Source organism: Sebastes umbrosus, chromosome 12 (assembly GCF_015220745.1).
Source record: "Sebastes umbrosus isolate fSebUmb1 chromosome 12, fSebUmb1.pri, whole genome shotgun sequence".
NCBI lineage: Eukaryota > Metazoa > Chordata > Actinopteri > Perciformes > Sebastidae > Sebastes > Sebastes umbrosus.
In genome coordinates this window covers 13,393,345-13,402,341 of record NC_051280.1, presented here as the reverse complement: position 1 = coordinate 13,402,341, position 8,997 = coordinate 13,393,345, and the positions used below count along the sequence as shown (strand labels likewise).

Here is an 8,997-nt window from a genome sequence, read left to right as displayed (position 1 = left end):
TTTTATTGTTGTTTATTTGTACTCTGCATTGAGTTTGGTGACCTTGTGTGATCCCCAGCACACAGTAGTCCCACCCACCTTCAACCTGAGGCGAGGTCTACTCAGCCTGAACGAGTGAAAACACCTGAGAGAGTATTCAGGGTCGTAGTCCTGTCTTACCTAAGTTAAAGTACTAATTTATGCAGTGTTGTATTATTATTTACTGTGTATTATATTATTGAATTATAATTACTGATGCATTATCACAGGGGAAGTATTTTAATATTGCAGCTGATTTTAAACACTTTTTGTCATTTATTCAAGAACTCTGTATCATATTTCATAAACTGATCATATGTTTTGTTTGTAAAAAAAAAGTAACTAGTAACTGTAACTACTACCTCAAACATGTACCAACTTATTTCCCGCCATTGTCTGAATGTCACCTATATTACACAAGTTTTAGATCACAGTTCAGCATATTTGAATGAGTCTATTTGACAGACTTATCAGTTATCACACGTTGTTGATTTGTGTTGTATACTACTTTGTTCATCTACAAGTAATGTTAAAATCTCATGGCATGAGATGGCATTAAAGGTACATGGGATTTGGCGATATCTAGCGGTGTGGTTGCAGATTGCAACCACCTGAGTACCCCTCCGCTCACTACTCTCTTTCTGAGACTGCGGTAACGTGAGTCGCCTAGTAGAAAACCGTGGTAACGCCGTTCAGCTCGTTCAGAGGCCATCCATACCATAATAGCATTACTTTTGGAGCAACGGAAGTCAGAAGGTAGATGGCGGTACCACGGTTTTGCACTCTGCGGCTCACGTTACCGCAGTTTCACAAGCGTGTCGAGAACTACGGTGGCCTTCAGGCAACATAAAAACGCAAAAGGTTTGGTTTGTCCGTTCTGGGCTACTGCAGAAACATGGCGGAGCAACATGGCGGACTCAGTGAAGAAGACCCACTCCAAAGAATGTATATTGCCAAGAAGTGAAAGTCAATTGTTAATTCCATTGCAACATCAGCGCCCAGCAGTAAAGCTACACTTCCGCCATTTTGGACTGAAAGCGACTACCGGACGTCAGTAAAGCGTCCGCCACACAAAAGTTAAACAACATTATTTATATTCTATTGTCATACTGGCAAATGGCCTGTGTTGAACAATAAAACATTATAAAAATAATAAACGTTTTCAATCCAAAATGGCTGCAGCAGCTTTTGTAAAAAAAAAAAACCACCGGAGTATCATATCTTTGCTTCTATGCTCTTTGCCCGCTCCCTATGTAGATATGAAGGGCTCATTCTAAGCTAACGAAAACACAACAATTTTTAGTTTCAGGTGATAATACATTAAAGAAAACAAATATTATGTTCCATTTCTGCTAATGTTGCGAGATGTTACACACTGTTCCTTTAAATATTAGAAAGATACCAACAGTTATACATGTAGTAGTAGCTGTAAACTGTTATAGGGGATTGACAGGGTAGATTTGAATCAAAGCATAGACAGCAAAGCGTCCTCATAATGGCACAGTGAACTGCAGTGCATGAGAAGACCCAGAATCACATTCCAGTAAACATGAAATAAATTGCGAAATGGCAAAACAAGATTTCCACTTCCCTCTAATCATGATATGCCACAGAGTGTTTGAGGACAGGTGCTCCCTGAGGAGATTGTTGTCAGACTTGTTTTGTCATGTCTTGCAATTTAATATGTATCTGGAGAACACCAAGCAGTAAGCTACGCTAAGTGTAAATCAGGACACGACCTTCTGTTGCCTGCTCAAAGGTGTTTCTGTGTAATGATAATGATTTGAAATAGAGGGGAAATACTTGCTCCAAAATTGGCTGCTGTTGCATCCCAGCAATTTCTGGAGGAGCAGAAAGATGCCCTTTAAATGTCAGGTGTTAAAAGGTCAAACTGTATGAGAATCAGCCTCTTGAGGAAAAGAAAAATCGTTAAATGGCAACAAAGCATTCCAAGAAACTGACAATATGTGCACACTTTTTTTTCCCCGGAAAAGCTTCATGATGAGTCACATCATTTCTGTTAAACAGCAGAGAGCAGTACCCTGGAAATACTGTTGAATCAGCTGTGAGAGATTCAGATGAACACAGTGTGCAGACTTGTGAGTGGCCTCTACAGTGAAAGAGACAAAGAAAACGGGAAATAGAAATGATGTAATGAACTGGATTTGCAATCAGATCTACACCACTCTTGCAGACATCTGTGTAGTACAGTGTATGACCTGCTCTCACATAACTGCCAAAATAAGCTTGTCTCACCATTGTGGTTTCATACTGAGTAGCACTGGGAAGGTATCTCTACCTTTCCATTCTCTGTAGCCCATCTTTACGCAACACAGAATTTCAATCCCATATTTTGTCTATTTTTCTTTTCTTGCATTTTGTATTTTAGCATGAAATTACTTTTTACAATTCTTTTCTCCAGCCTCTCATCATGTATCTGCATCCACCTTTCCCAAATGTCATCTTCAAGGACACATAGGAACTAAAACTATGAAATGATTCAAATTCAGTAGGATGCTGCACAGTATCAAGTATTGTACAAAATCTGTGGATAAAAAAAGATAAGAGTCTCCGATAGAATAATCTCCAGGATTAGGGTTGCAGAACATTTCTTATAGCTAAATCCGGCTTAACAGTTGATATATATGGATGACCACCACAGGAGTTTATTTGCAGCAAGATGACAGAAAATGCTCCAAATATGGTTCATTTCATACATTATGTTAATTTCTTATGGCTGTTAGAGGAATAGTTTAACATTTCGGGAAATATGCTTATAAATGTATATTTGCTTTCTCAACAGTCAGCGTTAACTGTGTTAAAGCAGCAGTGTGTAGAATTGGAGCAAAAATGATTAAAAAAAGTTATTTTTATAAAACGGTCACTATATCCTGGAAGTATCTGAAAAAAAGAATGTTTCTCTGTGTCCTCCAATGTAAAAATAACATTGTGGTTGTATGGGGAGTTAGCTGAATGTGTAAATGTTGACTAACTATTGTACAAAGCAGTTGCACAATCACTTCCTTCACTTTCAGTGTGGTAAAAAACTGTCTGCTCTCCCATTCGCCGCACACAAAGGACGCACCTGACAAGTTCCTTAAAGAAAGTTGATTTAATAATAATAATAAAAAAAAGATTAGCTCATGTAATGCGATGAATCACTTTATTCAGAGGATTTTATTTAAGGATTTGTTTTTAGGGTGATGTCGCCATATTCAAAGCTTCATTCCAGCTTCAAAACCTCAATAGCATTGAATGTAAATGTTGTAATCCTTTCCAACTCCTCCAGCTGCGTTATATGTTACATATCCGATATGTTCCTCTTACCTAACATAGTTCTGCAAATTCTTTATACTAAAGCTTTGGAGGGAAAAGTTTCCACTTTAAAACCACAACAGTCAGCGATTTCCAGGCATCTGTGTGAATGCACCGAGCTCACGCTTGTTCGCTCTTCATCTGCCTGAACTGGCGCTGATTCAGACTGGCCCTTGTAACCTCAGTTAGATAAGAGCGGAGGCAGTGCCAGTCTGCCCCGTTCGCCTGGCCTCTTGTTCTCACAGGTTATAATGAAAGGCATTTTTCCCTGATAACTCTCATTGTTCTTTGATGTGGATAGAAGAGGATGCTTTTTTATCCTGGCAGCTATTTCAAAGAAATCTTCAATGTTCTTCCTGAGTGGAGGAATGTTGCTTCAGGCATTTCTCAAGTTTTCTCTTTTTTTCTTGTTGGTGTGTTTCTCATTCAAACAAAGGATTCCTCCAGTTCAAACATTCCACGAGGCTCTTGTCTCCCTTTTTCTGAAATATCGAAGTCAAACAAACTCTAATCCACCCACGCCCTTATAGGTGACTGACGGGAATTTCATCTGTGACTTTTAACACTAGGGAGGTTAGAGAATACAAACACCGATCACAGGCAACATGCAGCAGTCTAAACACCGCTCCGACCGAGATAGAAATTCAGTTGGTCATAGAAATATGTAGCTTTTCCTCAATATTTATGTCAGAACTTGTGGTGCCCCGATGTTGAATCCTTGTGGGGCTGCGCTCACACGCATGATATTATATCATCCTTTTATTTTTGGCCATTACATAACCATATCCCACCAGTACACTTTCTTTCTTTCTTTCTTTCTTTTTCCTTTATTCAACCAGGTAAAGTCTCATTGAGATTAAGAGGGACCAGGTCAAGAAGGCGATATAAACACATAATAAGACAACTTTCAAAGCCACATATGTAACATAATTACACATATAATGTCCAGTTAGCATATAGAGGTATGAATAGCATAATCTATTTAGCAGCAAACATGGCAAACAACATAATGCATTGCTTGAATAGTATGCAATTCCCAGTACGGATCATGTAATTAAGCCAGAGGTGTGGACTCGAGTCACATCACTTAGACTTGAGTCAGACTCGAGTCACAAATTTGGACTTGACCGGACAAAATCAGAAAAGACCTGTAACTCGAATTGGACTTAAACACCAGTGACTCGTGACTTCACTTGGACTTCAGCCTTTTGACTTGAAAATACTTACCTTCCTCCAAGCCCAAAGATTAAAAAGTATGTTATTTAAAAAGCCACAAATCAATTAATCTCCGTAATTTTCCTCAATAAACTAACATTAACGACTAGGGACTTAACTCGGGACTTGCCTGACCTGACTAGGGACTTGACTCGAGACGTGCCTGTATTGACACGGGACTTGCCTCTCTTGACTTGGGACTTGACTCGGGACATAGCTTGGGACTTGAGAACTAACGTTACGTTACTGAGCGCCAGTTTGAAAAAAAGTGATACCAAAGATAATTACATTTGTGTTCAAAAACTATGCGGTGGCCAACAAAAAAGTAATTGCTGTATGCAAAATGGGCAGGTCGAAAATTAGACAGAGACACAAATGGCATTAGGTTTGGTGAAGAGCGCGTTATGACTTGTTTAGGACTCGGGACTTGACTCGTGACTTGAGTGCAAAGACTTGGGACTTACTTGTGACTTGCAAAACAGTGACCTGGCCCCACCTCTGAATCAAGCCACTTGTATTTGTAATGTTTATTACGTAGAAATAATAATTTCAAGAACTGGTTTATTTCATGATAGAATAGTTACTTTATGATTACAGATATACAGATATAAAACATAATAATTATAAGGTTACTTTGGAGAGAAAGCCCTGAAAGATTGGAAGTTAGACTGGGTGGTTCCTGTCCCACTGAGTGAGAGGAGAGGAGGAGGAGGAGGGGGGGCTTCTGATGGGAGGACTCGTGGAGAAGCATTCCTCTCATAGTTTCGGGACACCTCTTCAGCCCGCACATACGTCAGATCTGCTCGGAGTGTATAAAAAGGAGATGGGGATTCCAAAAGAGGGAGAGCAAGCACGAGTCAACTCACTGCCAGGTCGGGTGTTTGACAGAGAGATTTTTTTTACACAGGAAAGATTCAACTACAACTTCTGAAGATGTGGACAGTCTTTGTCATTGGGATCCTCTGCGTTACACTGGTGAGGAAATAATCACTGTTCATTCATAAGCTGCTTGTTTAGCTGTTATGAGAGGACCCGTTTTGATTAGAAATGTCTGTTCTATCTCAGGTGTCAGCCTCGTGTCCGAAGGTCTGTCGGTGTCCCCGTGACGCCCCCAGATGTGCAGCAGGAGTCAGTCTCCTGCTGGATGGCTGTGGATGCTGTGCAGTTTGTGCACGGCAGCTCTTTGAAGACTGCAGCAAGACACAGCCGTGTGACCACACGAAGGGACTGGAGTGCAACTTTGGAGGGAGATATGGTTCTGCTAAGGGCATCTGTCGAGGTACAACAAGTCCTGATCTGTTCCCTTTCTTTTTTATGAATGTATTGTCTTTCTCATTTCAAACCTCACTACTTTTCTCTGTTTCCTTAAAACAGCCAAATCAGATGGAAGAACATGCGAGTACAACAACAAGATTCACCAGAACGGGGAAATCTTCCGTCCAAACTGCAAACACCAGTGCACCTGCATGGACGGTGCTGTTGGATGCGTCTCTCTTTGCCCACATCAGCTCATGCTGCCCAAACTGGGCTGTGCCAAGCCCAAGCGGGTCAAGGTACAGGGGCAGTGCTGTGAACGAGTCGTCTGCCCCGAGGAGGCGAAGACAGAGAGCTCCGTGGTGAAGAAACACAGGAAAAAGCACGGCAAAGACAGACCGTCTGAAGATGACCTCACCAGCAGGAATGAGCTGGCTCCTGTGTGGAGAGGAGAATCAAATTCTTTACCTGGTGAGCAGTTTTGGTGAAAATGGAAATGTATGTGAGACATGTGCATGATATGTCTTGCCTTTGACACCCTTTTTTTCCCCTCTGTACAGCTTTCAGGATTCATCCAATGGGCGAAATGTTGGTCAGAGGAGTCAAGTGTGTGTCTCAAACCACAGCTTGGTCCCACTGCTCCAAATCCTGTGGCACTGGAGTGTCCACCAGGGTGACCAACAGCAACACCCAATGCAAACTGGTGAAAGAGACTCGGATCTGTGAAGTCCGCCCATGCAACCAAATAAAGGTACATTGCACATATTTAATGTCCAGCCCAGTCGCACAGCAGTTCGTGAAATAGTCACAAAATTGTAAAGTACTGATTCGTGTACATAGACACGAATTTAAATTTTTTTTCCGTGATGGTCAGCAAGAAATCAACTCGTATGTAATCCACGTAATTGTGAACCCGGAAGTATAAAGAGTGGCGAACGCCGCATAAGGAAAGGAAGGAAAGAAAAAAACACAGGACTTTCGCCCAGGAGACCAGTGTTAATGTCCCGTGTGAAACAACAAGTCAAAGTAGATTAATTTGGCATGTAACTTCCGTACTTAAGTTACAGCACTTCCAGAGTTATTTTAACCCAAACCACAATCTTTTCCTAAACCTAAGTAGTTTTATTGCCTAAGCCTAACCAAGTCTATCTATTCCTAAACCTAACTAAGTAGTTTTATTGCCTAAGCCTAACCAAGTCTATCTATTCCTAAACCTAACTAAGTAGTTTTATTGCCTAAGCCTAACCAAGTCTATCTTTTCCTAAACCTAACTAAGTAGTTTGTTGCCTAAGCCTAACCAAGTCTATCTATTCCTAAACCTAGCTAAGTAGTTTTATTTTGAAAAGACTGGAGCGGAAATTGACATGTGTTGTTGAAATTCGTGCTGAGCGTCACGAAAAAAAAGGGAAATTCCTGTCTATGTACACGAATCAGATGAATTCAATTTTATGACTATTTCACGAACTGCTGTGAGACTGTGTTGTAATGTCCTAATTCTTAGCATGATATAACAAAGATATATTTTGATTACTTCATAATATGGTGGTCTATAACCTCAGCATCATAAATTATATTTTCACATGCTTTTGACGTCTTCCCTCTAACAGAAAGGTCAGAAATGTGACCACACAGAAAAGGCCAGCCGTCCAGTTAAACTGTCCCACGCAGGCTGCCGTAGCTTGAAAAAGTTCCAGCCGAGGTACTGCGGGTCCTGCTCAGACGGCCGATGCTGCAGGCCTCACCGAACCCAGACGTCACCCGTCCACTTTCGATGCAAACACGGAGAGATCATCAGCAGGATGGTGATGATGATCGAGTCATGCAAATGTAACCTAAACTGCTCCGGCAGCAACAAAAAGACACCTGCTGCTCGCTACAGACTTTATAATGATATCCACAAACTGAAAATGTAAAGTTCTGAACAGGAGACCCCTTAAAGGAACAGTGTGTAGCATTTAGGGGGATCTAGTGGCAGAAATGTGATGTGATATATTAATAAGTATGTTTTTTTTAGTGTATAATCACCTGAAAATATGAATCGTTGGGTTTTTGTTATCTCAGAATGAGCTGTTTATATCTCCATACGGAGCGGACCCGTTTCTACAATAGCCCAGAAAGGACAAACCAAAAACTGTGGCACAATAGGGCCATTTGTTTTCATGTTTTTGCATCAGCCACAGTAGTTCTTCTACACGCTTGGCACACAGGAGAAGTTTAAGTTGGTTGCAATCTGCAACCTCACCACTAGATGTCACCAGATCCTACACACTGCTCCTTTACGTGTCAACTCATAGAAAAATGTGCACTTTGTGGTTGCAGACATCTGCAGGATGAATTTCTTGAACGATACTGTTCATGATTTTGCTTCGTAACATTGGAGCCTTGTGGTTTGCTTCTTTTTGAAGCATTTTTTTTACATTGTGAAAATTATTTTTCTAGTTAAATAAAAACATGTTCTACACTTTTATTTCATAGTTAACATATTTAAGCCTCCCTGGACAAAGACATGTCACATGACAATGACGTAAAAACTGGCAGCTACTTAATAAGTCATTACACATATGTCGCCATGTTTCTGTTGATTTACTGTACTTATTCATTTTATTTATAAGGATTAATACTTCATACTAAATGTATGTTATATCTTATCATAGGATATTGTACAATAATATTCGTTTGACATCCTCTACGCTCACCTGCCTGTTTAAAATGGTTTAATAAGACTGAAGGCTAAATTTGGCCAATTAACTGCAGAGTTGTCAATTTTATGTTTTCATTTTTCACAAATAAACACATAAAACAGTTTTTTGCCAATTTTTACTATTATTTTAATTTTAAGAAAAAAGCAAAAAAATTGGGGGCTTGCAATAATAATAAAAAAAAAAAAGGGAAATTCTCGGGGGGTCTGTTGTAACAGTTTTCAGTAGGAAACGAGCTATACTGTTTCATCTGGCTGAACCCCTTCTGAGACGACCTACATGCCACTGACTGGATAGTTTAGGGAATGAGTGTAATGTAAACCTCCGAGTGGTTTCCCTGCTGTTGGACAGATGCTGGGCGCAGGCTGCAGACTTTTGTTTTATGAAAAAGTTATAGGGTAACAGAGAATAATCTAAACTTTCCACAGAGATATATTACATGCAGAACGGAGGACAATCCCCCACGTACAATCCTGATTTTGAACTGTGTTGCTCT

At 40.3% G+C, this 8,997-nt stretch overlaps 1 protein-coding gene across 1 annotated transcript; it reads left to right on the top strand.

The window, feature by feature from the left end:
- Nucleotides 1–5,394: 5,394 nt before the first annotated feature.
- Nucleotides 5,395–8,607, top strand: LOC119498919 (CCN family member 1-like). Its single transcript, XM_037788037.1, has 5 exons — nt 5,395–5,523; nt 5,614–5,827; nt 5,923–6,273; nt 6,363–6,553; nt 7,410–8,607. The coding sequence occupies exons 1-5, from the start codon at nt 5,482–5,484 to the stop codon at nt 7,713–7,715; spliced, it is 1,104 nt and encodes a 367-aa protein (XP_037643965.1). The 5' UTR covers nt 5,395–5,481; the 3' UTR covers nt 7,716–8,607.
- The last annotated feature ends 390 nt before the right edge of the window (nt 8,608–8,997 follow it).

Bases quoted from the DNA above. Each gene is read 5' to 3' on its own strand.
- LOC119498919 (XM_037788037.1), top strand. From the start codon at position 5,482: ATGTGGACAGTCTTTGTCATTGGGATCCTCTGCGTTACACTG. The intron at 5,524-5,613 runs GTGAGGAAATAA...GTTCTATCTCAG, and splicing joins GGATCCTCTGCGTTACACTG to GTGTCAGCCTCGTGTCCGAA. The intron at 5,828-5,922 runs GTACAACAAGTC...TCCTTAAAACAG, and splicing joins TGCTAAGGGCATCTGTCGAG to CCAAATCAGATGGAAGAACA.